Raw genomic sequence first — 13,468 nt, forward strand, 5'->3', positions numbered from 1 at the left:
AAGATCTTTTGCCAGGAGAAATCCAAGACAAGTCTGTCTCATCAATAAACTACATTTTGTCATGAAAGCACAAGCGGGAAGTAACACAGGAATTGATGCGATACCTTGTGCTGGGCAGGATTATTTCTTGAAAAAAGGATGTACCGAGAAACAGGAGCTTTGAGACTTTACGTGTCTTCAGGTTCAGTTTTCTATTTTACGTTGTGACAAGGCTGTGATGATCTGGTTAGGTTTAGGCACAGAAACCACTGGGTTAGGGTTCGAAAAAGAAATTGTCCTGAGGTGTTGTCAAAAAAATCCAGCAGTGTCGCGCTTACAAAATGTTAAAGTGCTGTGGTCCCTCGACAAAAGTATCCAGAGGTGTCTCGCTTTCAAATGTTTGAATGCAGTCATGAACTGTGGTCACTGGCTTGGCAGCCTTCTTACCTGTAACTCCACTACCATCCCCTCCACCCAGATGACAGTCAGGTCATAAACATGTAGTGTGAACACACTGACAAGTGTCGAAATGGTACGTAGGTCTATCACTCGTACACATGTATATGTCATTGGTTTTGCAGAAACGCAAGTAAGCAACACACGTAAAACAATTTGTTTTCTTGCAGACATGGTGTCACATCAGTTTCTGTGTCACCTCTCATGTGAGTTTTCGTGACAGTAGATTAGAAATTAAACAAACTTGTCTGGGATTCCTTCTGGTGAAAGCATTTTGTAACAGTGCTGATCAGTAATGTAACAGCGATGATTTAAAAATGTCTGACTAAAAGACAGAAAGTTGCCCAGTGTGAACGGTGCGGCCACGTGACGACTTTGAAAGTGGCTTAGTGCATTAAGGCATCTCTCTCCCTCTCAGCGCTCATCATTATTCATTAAAGAAAGCTGACCGTTGGTTCCATTTGGCCCAGTTACAGGTGATAAGTTGCTCCTTAGTTTGTCTTTTAAATGCGTCTGGAGTGCCATTAAGAACGTTAAGGACACGTTTTAGAGCTCTGTCCTCCCTCAACTTCATCAGAACAAATGGGCTGCCTGCCTGCTGCGAGTTTTGGGGAAGGCAAAAAAGAGAGAGAAAGCAATCACTGTAGCTGTGGTCTTTCAGTCTTTCACTCCATCCACATAAATCAGCTGTCATCCTCCGGGTGTTTATACAAAACAGAGAGGAAAGCACTGAAAGGTTAATGTGATCACACGGTCAAGTGGGAGACGTGGGAGGAACACACACACACACACACATTACACACTCGTAAACACCATAATAGTGAAAGCTGTTAGGCAGCAGCGATTTTAATTTTGGTATAGTGCTGCAGTGGGACCTGATCACTGCGGGCATTTTTCATTCAAGGCAAACTCCAGTTCAACAGACCTCAGGTCATTTGTGTTTACTTGCATGTATGCGTGGACGTTAGCTTGGAAGAAAACCATTACCCCCTTACTTCAAAACCATTTTGAAGTCATTTAATTTTGTTTCGTAAACATCTACGTGTGTCTTTGGTCTGCTTCTCGTAGCAGCATCTCGATCCTCTCTTGAAATATTATGACTTTATAGATGCAAAAAAGTAAATCTCTGGAGATTTAAAAGCTAATTCTCGCGAATGATTGCTTGTAACAAATGTGTAAGACCAGGCTATAGGTTCCTTACAGCTGAACCAAGTAGATGGTAAAACAGTATGGTCGTATACATGTGGAGCTTCTAAGCTAGGCTGCTTTTTCAGTTCAGGGGAAGATGGCTTAGTGTGAGCAAAGATCATGGCAATAAATTTATCTGTTTACAGGCTGCACAATCCATCAAAATATATTAAAAACCACAAGAAGCTGTAATTTTATGATAAAAGTAAATTGTGTGACTGCAGAGATGCCCTGGCCGACAAACTTGTTTTTCAGAAGTAAGAAAACGGGTTGTGGTTCCCTCAGTGAGATTGAAAACTGTGATGAATAAATAATCATTCCCACTTATCGTGAATCACATCAATTTCCGTCAAAATAATTACAGTATGATTTTTTTTTTCACCATATTGCGCTGCTCTATGTAAAATCACAAAAACTATGTTTTAAAAGTAGCAAGTAGTCACAGTGAGAAAAAACATTTATAGAAATCAAAAATGTCGATGCATTAAGATGCAGCAGTAATTGTTTAATCCCATCATAGCGCTCTGAATCATAATTATTTGAATCGTGAGGTGCTGAGAGCAGTGGCGGACTCGGGATGTTTGAGGGGCAGCTGTAAGGAAGCTGTAAGAGATCCGGAGTACCATTATATGGCGAATACCTGTTTCCAACATATTTTAATCTAACCAGTCATAATGTCTGGTTAAGACAATTCTCTAGGAAATTGTATTAAAGGTGGAGTAAGCAATTTTAGAGGAAGATGGTTCGATTGTTGCGTCTCATTCCCAGGTTGTCAAATACTTTGGGCTGGTGATGCATCAGCGGTCTCTGTGGATTGTCTTTAAACTCAATAAACACAGATTAGATTTGACCTGTATATCATGTTTGTCTGAGACACTGAAATCTTCCAGGACCAGCAGCAGTTGTAAGACACCCTGACTACTTTCAACAACTAAAACATATTACTGCCACAGGGGAGAATTTAGTAGCGAATCTTTAAAACAGGCGGTCAGCTGTTTATCAGAAGAGGCGTATTTACAGTACAGGAGTCAATCGATCGGTACAACAGGGAGGTGCCACATTGAATTCCAGGCTTCTGTCCAATTTTGAATCTCAGCCTTTTTTTTGTTTGAGACAGTGAAAGATCCGACAGTGAATACTCAAAACCAGAAACGGGTTATGATTTAATCTGTGTGCTGTAACAACACTGAAACTTGCCATGCTCCTACAGTACACACACACACAACCTAACCCTATCATCGACACACACATACAAACTCTGCCATTACAAAGTCAATACGTTTGGACTCGCTCCCACTCCTCAGCACATTAGAACACTTTATGGGACTCTTTTCTAATAGAGGAGAAGCCATTTGTTTGGTCTAGACTCCAGAGCACATTCTTTGCCAGCCTGTAATAAGAAGTCAGAGCCGGCCCAAAGTGCGCCATGTTTTATGAAAGCTGACAGCTGCTTGTGGAGACCTGCCTTGTGTGTGTATATCAGTGATATCTCACTGTGCAGCCAGACAACATTCGTCATCCTTTGGCCGCTTCAGACAAAGAGAACGTCTCCTATTCTAATGAAATAATGATAGTGGACTTGTTTATGGAGGAAGATGAAGCGGCAGACTAACGGAAACCAACATCAAGTCATGAGATGGTTTTTGTGCTCCTCTGGGCTGCATTTCTTGATTAAATCACCATATTCATTCTGGTATCATTCAGGCAATATATGAGTCATGCTGCTCGACCAAAGCCCAGGATACTAATATTCACCTGGGTCCTTCACATGAAAATGGAGAATGCCACTTTAAAACTACTTTAAACAAGAAACAACAAACACCATATAGTGAAGGAAATATTAAGGGTTTCTCTTGGAGGTTTTACGCAGATCAGTGAAGTTTTAACTCCTAAACTTGGTTAAGATTTGTACATTTTCTTGAGACAGAGGATCAGGGTAATACATTTGTGTCCTGTTTGACTTCCTCTCTGGAGCGCTGCCATGTTGGCACAATAACATCAGCAAACACAGGCTGAGACATCTGCCCCTTTTAAACTACTTGCCAAAAAACCTCAGCGTCCCTCTTAAAAAGGTAGTTTGTCTTCAGCTGGCATAAAAATAAATAAATAAATAAAATACACTTGTATTTTGCATTTGATTCAAATGTGATACTATTTTTTTCATTATAAATGATAATAAGGTATATTTATGATAAAACTACCAGCCTTCCTCTGAAAGTACTTTTGCTCATTGGAATCATAAGTCTTTATCTCATGCTCTCATTATTTGGCAAGGAAAGTTTATATTCATCACTATTAAGACACAAGCCAATTGAAAGTGCTTTTCAAGGGCATAGGAGTACATTTAAAATAAGACATTAAAACAAGCATTCAGTGCAGTAATCAAATTATGTTTTATATAAACGAGGAGCGTACTTTCAACTGTTCAATGTTGTGTACTATTTCTGACAAACCCTCAATGATTACTGAATAAATGAACAATTGTAGTAACCTTCACAATGTTGAGAGAAATACCAGGCTCACACACTCACGTTGTTGAGGGTCTGAAGTGGTGTTACGTTCTCTCAGGATTGAATGAGTGTGTGTGCGTGTGTGTGTGTGGGCAGGTTGTTGTGTGTCATCACTTGAGCCCCACTCGATGATGATCTCACAGACCAAGCTGAGTGCTTGTACACACACAGTCACTTGTCTGTCTCTCCGGGAACTAAACTCATTGTACCGATCTTCTGATGGTCTGGTCACTTTGGGTCTGTCTGATCGTGCTTTGGATGAAACTGAAAAAAAAAAATCAAGTTTCTGCAAATCCAGTTTTTAGAGTTACTGTACATGTTACTGTACACAATTTTCTGATTGTTTCAATATTGACAATACTGGATATTTTCAATGTGGCCTGAGCCTTTCGGCCTCCACTGAATATTGTGAAAAACAATATTTAAACATCTTATATTCCTTTGGAAATCATTTGTTCATTCGTTTCGAGGATTTATATTTTGCAGCGTGTGCTGGTGTGTCTCTGTGTCACTAAGAATATTCGCTTTGCTGTCTATAAATATAAGTCTGTGTTTTGCCATGCCATTTACAAAGGACCTGTTGGGCTGCAGAAAGTGAGTGCTTGTTGTGAGAGTTTGTGTATAAACAAAAAAAAAATGAAGATGGTCTGTGGAGCATTCCTCAAGAATAGCTAGATAAAAATTGAATGAGGTGAGCTAGATGGGTCTAATGGCTGCCCTAGACCGCTTTTACTCATCACCTTCAGGCCGCTCTATATTCTTTTTTTGCTTATTCCTCCTCTATTCATTTTCCTCTTCTCCTCACAACCCTCATTTCTCCTCACATGTCCTCAGACTCTTTCCACAAAGCTGTCGACACAACGCTCTTGCATCCCCACACAGCATTAGTCCCCTTCCTCATCCATTTTTTCCAGCTCCTCTTTTATCTCCGTGCCTCTGCCTCCCCGCCGCCGCCACGCTCATAACGTAGCATAAAATTAGCTCAATTAAATCACTGATAATATACAGCAGAAAATTGGACCCGTGCTGTGAGAACAATATAAATTGGCACACTCTTGTCACACACACAGACAGACACAGAGTTAGACACACACACACACACACACACACACATACATACACACACACACACACACACACACACACACACCTGCTCATCAGAGATATTATTTAAATTTATAATTTATTGCATGTATAAAAAACACTGGAAACCTCCCCTTTTTTTTATAGATAATGTACATTAGAAATAACAACAATAGGGACATAGTGCTAAAGGGATATTGCAGTATAGGCATCTTAAAGGCTGAGTCCACCAATTTTGGAGAAAGACAGATTGGTGAGTCCGACCCTGTGTCTAAACTGAAGCCATTCACGGTGACCGTTCACGGGACACAGAACAATTCTCAGCATCGAGGAGCAGTCACACTTAATAAGTGTGAGTATTCCTGATATATTTTTCCATTAATACTGATGCATTTGAGTGATGTGGCTCGTAATGAGGCTGTGGTTGAGCTAAAGGCGGTGGACAGTGTTGGCGATCAGATGAAAAGGGGAAGGTGAGGCATAAAGCAGTTTGCCTGTTAGCTACTGGGCAAAAATTGGAGGAAGAGTCTAAACAGAACAGAGGCCTGATCTGCTTCACCTAGATTGCAAAATGTAGATAAAAACATTTATTCAGCACCTCCTTAATGGGCATCAACCTTGTGTTTACACACGTAATGTCCAAAAAATTGACTTGAAGTGTAAATAAACGGTTCAGGTTGTGCGTGCGTCCTTGAGACGTAGCTGAGATGCAAGCCTGATAGCTGCATGGATTAAAATGAGAGCCAGTCGGTTATGTGAGACATGCAAGTGAATAGCACGTCTGACATGCTTGCAGTCTCTGTTATTAGCGAGTCATTGATTACCAACGCTGGCTCAGACCACCAACCACCAACCCAAAATGTTGCTGTTTGACAACCTGGGACTGAAACTTGACAATCGACTATTTTTCTCTACAATTGTTCATTCCACCTTTAATGACGTTACTGCAATAATTAAAACTGAAGTAAGTGTAGACAATGAATTTGCACCGGCCTTTCTTTGAGTGTCCAGGATACCGCTAAGTGCTGTTAGCGACTAGCTGGTGAACACAGTGGGAGCATTTACCAGCTAAAGAGCCAGATATGTCTATCAGGAGTTGGTGGAGACCAAAAGCAGAGCTAAAAGGAGAGTGAATATTGGACTAACATGACCAGACGCACCACTCCAAACGAATGAAATTGTTGCTTTGTATCTTAGTGAGGAAATATTTGCTAAAAAATGTGCCATATCAACTTAAAAGTTGATGTTATGCCATTTCTGTGCCCTCAGATCCTCTCTGCTGCCCCCAAGTGGCTGAATACATCAATTATTGAAGGTTTAAGACGTAACAACGAATGGAATAAAAAGACAAACGACTGTTTCAGCACCATGGAGAGAGACACAAAGAGGGAATGGGTTTAAATGTTTCTGGTTCCATGATAAAGAATACAAATATTCTTTCTCTCACACCACCCTGGGGCCCAAATGCAGTCATGAGAGGAATGATTTATGCTTACAATGAACCTGGAAGTGACGTTAGGTGGTTCAGAGATCGAGATAAAATATAAATAGATAAATGAATAAATAAATATGCATTGGTTATTGTTTTTTATGCAGGGATTATGTTTGTGAGTTGTCCCTCCCATTCACGTGAACACATTCACTCAGAAACACATATATATTATTTATACAGCTGTGGCTCAGGGGTAGAGCCAGTGTCTTGTTATCAGAAGGTCGCTGGTTCAATTCCCCTGGTCTGCATGTCAAGTGTCCTTGGGCAAGATACTGAACCCCAAACTATTTTCTATTTGCACACACATTAGATAAAATCAGATGATTAAAAATAAGAGATATGTCAGGAGAGGTCAAGAAGCCATCAGGGTTATACTTTTGATTACAGGGGGGAAAGAAATTACAAAAAAACAATAGAACTTTAAAAAACATAATTTGGGAAAATTATTGGGAAAAAAAACTAATCAATCAACAGACAGCAAGAAAACATTGGACCTCACGAATTAAATATGATGACAGTTTTCTTTTAATTGAGGGAATTCCTTAAAATTTGGCACAAACATCCACTGAACAGGTTGAACTGAGTAGACTTGGTGGTCAAAGGTGACTGTGACCTCACAAAACAGATTTTTGGCCATTCAGAAATTACTCAAAAATTCACATGATCAACTTTACTCATGATACATCATAATATTATTAAAAAATGTTCAAGCCATTATTCAATGCTGCGCCATAGCTCAGGTATAGCAACTCAATTGCGTGGCTGTTCTGTTTTTTTTCCATAAAAAGAGCAGAATAAAATTAAATTGTAGATTTAATTATGAGATAGTTGTAAGACAGGATTTTAGCATCCTCTCCAAACCTTTCAGTTTTAAATTTGATGAAAATGTATGCGTTCTCGTTGCAAAGCAAAAAAGAAGCTGCACAGAAGTATTGGAAATTCACTTCATTACTGTGAGAGCGGAGAAGGTAAATTAATGGGCCGCTGGAAGCGACGGAGAGCTGCATGTGTATCTGTGGATACAGCTCCATGTGCCACTAATTAAAAAGTGCAGAGTCAGAGCTCGTCTTAAATTTGGTTCTGAATGCAGGAACATCATTAGAGGCACTCAGAGATTCGTTAGGTTAAAAAGTACAACTCGCTCCGCATTGATTTTTGAACTGAACAATGAGGTTCAGCTGAAAATGTTGTCTGGACTGTTCAGATAGTTTGCACACTCCTCCTAACCATTCTTCATTACTCAACATGCAGTACAATAATTTTCACTTTTTCCAATATTGTGAACAGTTGCTCCTCTACAGTCCATAGCGCAGATTTGATGTGTTAACATCATTTAAATGTTACATTATTTCCTACTTCACAGTACACATTAGTAGTCACATTACAGACTAAAGCTCTCCCCAGCCTCAGATAGAGACAGTAAACCGAGATAGACAGGCTGAGAAATGTCCCTGTTAGGCTCCCGTCCAGCAGAGCACTCCCTGTTGGTTTGTCTCATTAAATTGAAAGTTTAATCAAGCAGTTGGAGCAATTAGCTTCTGAACTGTCTGTTTAAACTAATCAAATGAAGAGAGAATGGGAGAGACGGAGAGAAACAAGTGGCGGAGTGTCTCAAGTGAAGCTTTGTTACTGTTCTCTCTGCAAGGCCAGAGGCTTCTTTTAGCATCGTGCATTAATGGCATTCCTTCTTTTCTCATTTTCTGTCTTCAACAATTTCTACTAGGCCCTTAATGATCAACGCAGAGAGAGGAGCAAGGGAAAGCAAAAGAGTCAGTGACTACAGAAGGCCTTAAAAAGTCTGTTTTACACAACAGAGAGGCAGCGAAGGACAAAGCAAGTGTGAGAGAAATGCAAAAAACGGTTCACTCTCAAGGCCCCGGCTCGGAAGTGTCGTTACATAAAGTTAGAAATCGAGATATTTCTGATTTATATTGCATCTGTATTTTATCTAGATACACAACACTTGAAACGAGAAACGTAAACTGGGTCATAGATGCTCTGACAATAAAAGAGTCTCCTACAACTGTTGACCAATGCTACTAATGTAAATAACATGTTTTCCTAGTTCCTTAAGTCAAAATTAAAAAGAGCGGATACAAAAAACAAACAGACGTGTGCTTCGTACATGAACTGGTATATGAGGAAAGGGTTTAGAAAGTTGGTGTTTTTTATCATCAGGTTGTGTCATGCCTTTAGATCTAAGAATATGTCATCATGACAGCATCAGGGAGACACTACATCATGCCTCGTTTCTCATCCATCATATCTGTCATGCATCTCATCGATCACTGATGTTTGACAAATTATACACAGTGTTCCTCCTCTGTCTCTGTCTGCCTGCTTGTTTCTTTGTCCTTTCATCAGCATCACCCCCATACAAGTGCATTCACAGCCTCCAAGTCTCTGTCTGGATTTTTAACAGTTATGTCGCGAATCTGCCGTTTTCTTCCGTGATCCTGCAGTGACAGGGTCCCCTTCACCAGAAAACCCACAGGAAAAGAAACCGACTCTTTCTTTTTTCACTTGCAATTAACATATATGCTAGTCATGAGCCTGCGTCTTGTTTTCTTCACTTTCTCCTCCTGTCATGCACAAAATTATTTACACAATGCACTCTGCACCTTCTGTTCTCTTTTCAAATATACATACACAACTCCCTCTCCTCTCTCTATTTTCCTGCCCTAATTCAGTTGTTGGCTTTCGGTCTGCTCCCCCGCTGTGACAGCACCTGTACATAGCTGCACTGCTTGGCTGTGTGACTGACAGCTCTGGGCAGGGAGTCAGCCATTTCTCTCCTGAGGAGGCTTCCAGGAGTCTGGGCTCAGAGTTTTGATGGCTGATCTGACTGAAGGGGTGTTTGGAGAATAATTGTGTGTGCACTTTAGTGTGTGATCAAACGCTTGAGGACGAGGCCCTAAAATCCTAAAATGATGGATCTTAAAAAGTTGAGTTAATCCTCAAGAGTCAAGACATTTTGGAGGTTTTTTCAAATGGCCTTTTAGACAAGGAGATTTTGTTTTTGATGCTACCTTTGCTGGCACCAGAAATACCAGTCTGTTAAACCTAATTTCTATTATTTTATTAATGTCTACGTTTAGCCAAGTGCATCATCCAAATGACTGAAGCTGCAATTTTTCAATAAAGGTTCATACTGCCTTCAAATCTTGATGTAAGATATAAGAATACATTTGGTAGAAACCCCAACAAATGTCACATTATCATGATTTTAGTTTTTTCAGTAAAAATGAAACTGTGATGCAAAAATGATCAGTCCTACTAATAATGAATCATATCGAAGTCGTAATATCTGTCAAAATAATCATAATATAATTTTGTTTTTTACCATATCGTGCAGCCCTACTAGTCAGGGAAGGTGTATGCACAAAACCCATCATCTACACAAGCAAATGATAACACCTCTCTGCATTTGTTCATTATCTCCCTTTTGTGTTCTTGTGTCTCTGCTTGTTTGTCTCCCTGTCACACTCACACTCACACTCACACACACACACACACACATAGAGTACAGTGTCATAATGATGATGTATCTCCATGATCTCTCTCCTCACTGCCTCCTTGGGAGAGTGAGAAAGCACCTGTCTACTTGTCTTGGCACTACAGTTGTTGCAAGAACAGCCTGCCATGAAAGAGCTGGATGTTCTCACTTGATTAAGTGGCCCAAATATCTATGAGTGCATGGAGCAGGTGGAGACATCAGAGCACAAGTGTCCTCTAAAGTTAGGTCAATGTCTTCCTCTTGCATCTTATTAAAGAAGGATAAACTGTTATCAGGAAAGTAGTGTGTGCCGCTGTGATCACTGAGTTGCTGATGATGCTCTGTTTGTCTTTCCTGCAGAACGGTCAGCTGCAGCAGCGACTGGATAATGTCCAGAGAGACTTCATTGTCTTCAACAGGGAAAAGTAAGGAACCTCCATTAGCTGCCTCTCACATTCTCTTCAACCAATACTTTACATCTCGTTACGGAATAACTGGAATCTTAGTCTTAACTTTGAGGGAACATCACAACTGTCAGTACTGTGAAACTCTAATAAAAAAAAAAAATTAACAAAAAGGTGTTCATTTTTAATATTTAATGTTATTTTAAGTGAAATAAGGCAAACAAGTTAACACAATATATAATGTATGTATAGTTACTCAAATTTCCCTGTTGTTCGAAAACTGTAAGTGGCCTCTGGCTGGTAGAAGCATGTAGGATGGTGTGAAAGGACAGTAACGTGGCTATTATTGGCAGAAGATCTGGCCCATATATGTGGGTGTGTGACTAAGGCAGAAACACAGTGACTGACAGAGAGAGATGACTATAAACTGATTATGAGAATTAGGTGTTTCAGGGAGTGCATCTAAATCAAAACTGACTAAGCCAAAGACCAGTCAAGAAATAACATGAATCATAGATTTGCATAAGTAAATGATTGAGCAGGTGCGAGCTTTACTCATGAAAGTGGGAGTCAATGACAGTAATAGAACTGAGTACTAATATTACAACAGAAGATTCTGATCTGTCTAAATAATTCATCAATCTGAGACACAAAATTCATACCTGATAGATGTTGTAGCTTTTAGAAGATAAAGATTCTGAGGAAATAACTTAAGATGGGACTTTTCTCTCGTAAATGGCTGAGATTCAGTCTCGGGCCACTTGACAATACTAAGAGGACAAACGTCTTAAAGATAAGATTGCCGGGCCTTTAAATATTTAAAAGTACTCAGCAATACTTGGCTGCAGAAGACGCAATGAAAGCCTGAAATTTTAAATGGGAAATTTGTTTTGTGGTATATTTATGAGGTTTAGTGGTCAACACACAAAGAACAGGTCAGACTGTGAAACAACACAAAGGAAAGAAAAGAGCGACAGCCAAACTAACAAACTGGTAAGAGACAGAAATAAAATTAAAAAATGTATAGAGATTTTATGTTATTTTGGCACTATAAAGATGTTAATGTGAACTTTAAGATTTCAGAAAAACAGCTAACTTCCGCCATCACAAGGCTATGGGAAAGTTAAAATAATAACAGTGTAACTTCAGTGAGAGGGTGGGATCACGAGTTTTCAACACATAACATGAGTTTTCTTTGTAGTTAGCACCTACATTACGTCTGACAAATTGTAACAGACATAGGATTTGTGTTTACGACAGTGGAGTTGCAGTCAGAAACTGTGGGGGGAGCCAAATCACACAAAATGCCAATTTCTACATAATGTTGCTTTAAGCTAGTTGAAGCAAAAAAAAGTTAAAAGAGGTTAGATAATACAATATCAGTAACATTAGCTGCAGCATTCTGCCCTGTTAAAGCCATGGTGAGGAATACATTTAGTTAAATTAGCTGCTAACTTTTTCAAATACGTGGCTAAAGTAAAGGTACAATGACAAAAGACCTGTTATACTATTTGTCACCATTGGCTAACACATGGCTACAAAGCAGAATGACAATGAATCAATGTGGAAACAAAAGCGTGCATCTAGTAAATCCTTCATTTTGACTTTGACTTATAATGCTTCTTATAGAACAAATAAAAATGATGTCGCAGGTTGTCACCTCCGATGGACAGCTAGCGGTTAATTTGCATTGTGGAGATATATGAAACTTGTTTATTTTCAGCCATAAATGTAACAATTAAAGATCAAGTTGACCACTGACAATTCTGCTGCGCTTACCCAAAAACAAAATCTCACCTCTGGTCACACTTACTGCTAGTTTTGTGTAAACTCAAGCCGTCATTTTCTTTAGTCTGTGGCCTAACTGGTTGATTGTTGGTAATGTGCATCACACCCCATCAAATACACATTTTAGATGAATGAGAAAGTTTAGAATAATATTATTTTAAAAAAGCAAATTGAATTGTATGTTATCTACATGATGCAAGGGTTTTCTACCTGTAACCTTGTAAACAAACATTGTTATTGGTTCTGTAGAGCCATGTTGTTGTGCTTTCTGTAGGTACTGGCATGTGTTCTATACTAATAAGAGGTGTTCTTCGCACAACAGGTCAAAGAAATCAGTGGATTCAGAGTCCTCCGAGCTGTCCACGAGTGAGAAGAACAAGGCAATAGAGGATGGACAGAACAACAATGTTGAACCGGCTGCCTTCTTATCAGGATAGGACTCATGACCTGAGATCCCTACTTATTACTCCCTTATCACTTGCACCTGCCCACAGCTTGTAGATCGGCTATTCACACCCAGACACCTATCGTTCTATCAGCACTCAGATCTGGCCTTCAATGTTCCTGCACCACTACAGCGTCTGTACAAACACAAATGCAGCAATATGCACTATTTCATTTTCACCCACAAAAAACTCATTATCAAAGCGGTCCAGAACTGCAGGAGTGGAATAGACTCCAGGCGAGCAGCAGCCATGACTCAGCCAGGCTATTTGCTTTAATGTCACCAAGAAGAATGACTCTCAGCGGAGTGTCACTCATATCATGCTCCCTTACATCACCCTGGTGCTCTAAGGTCTGCTCGACCTCTGCTCTGGGCGGTGTGCTGAGGTGAGGAGGAATCCACTCCCCTCCCAAAAAGGAGACAATGCCACTGCCGCTCAGCTGTTACAAGAAGTAAAGTCTGATGTATGGCGGAAAGCTGTATGTGCTGCTGCTGTCTTAAGCGGGACACTCAGATTTTTGATCTCAGCTTGGCATTTTCTGGTTAATTGCAGTTGGAAAATGGACTTAACAAGAATTGAAATTAAGGAGCCGGATGGATGGCTTTTCTTCCATGCAGTGTGCGTGA

At 39.9% G+C, this 13,468-nt stretch overlaps 1 protein-coding gene across 1 annotated transcript in view; it reads left to right on the plus strand.

The window, feature by feature from the left end:
* stk32a (serine/threonine kinase 32A) overlaps positions 1-12,833 on the plus strand; it is a 77,676-nt gene extending 64,843 nt beyond the window's left edge. Inside the window, exons 11-12 of the mRNA XM_073479816.1 lie at positions 10,565-10,629; positions 12,719-12,833. Coding sequence (XP_073335917.1) covers positions 10,565-10,629; positions 12,719-12,833 — 180 coding nt within the window. The remainder of the gene's footprint in view (positions 1-10,564; positions 10,630-12,718) is intronic.
* Positions 12,834-13,468: the final 635 nt, after the last annotated feature.

Source organism: Pagrus major, chromosome 13, assembly GCF_040436345.1.
Source record: "Pagrus major chromosome 13, Pma_NU_1.0".
Lineage (NCBI taxonomy): Eukaryota > Metazoa > Chordata > Actinopteri > Spariformes > Sparidae > Pagrus > Pagrus major.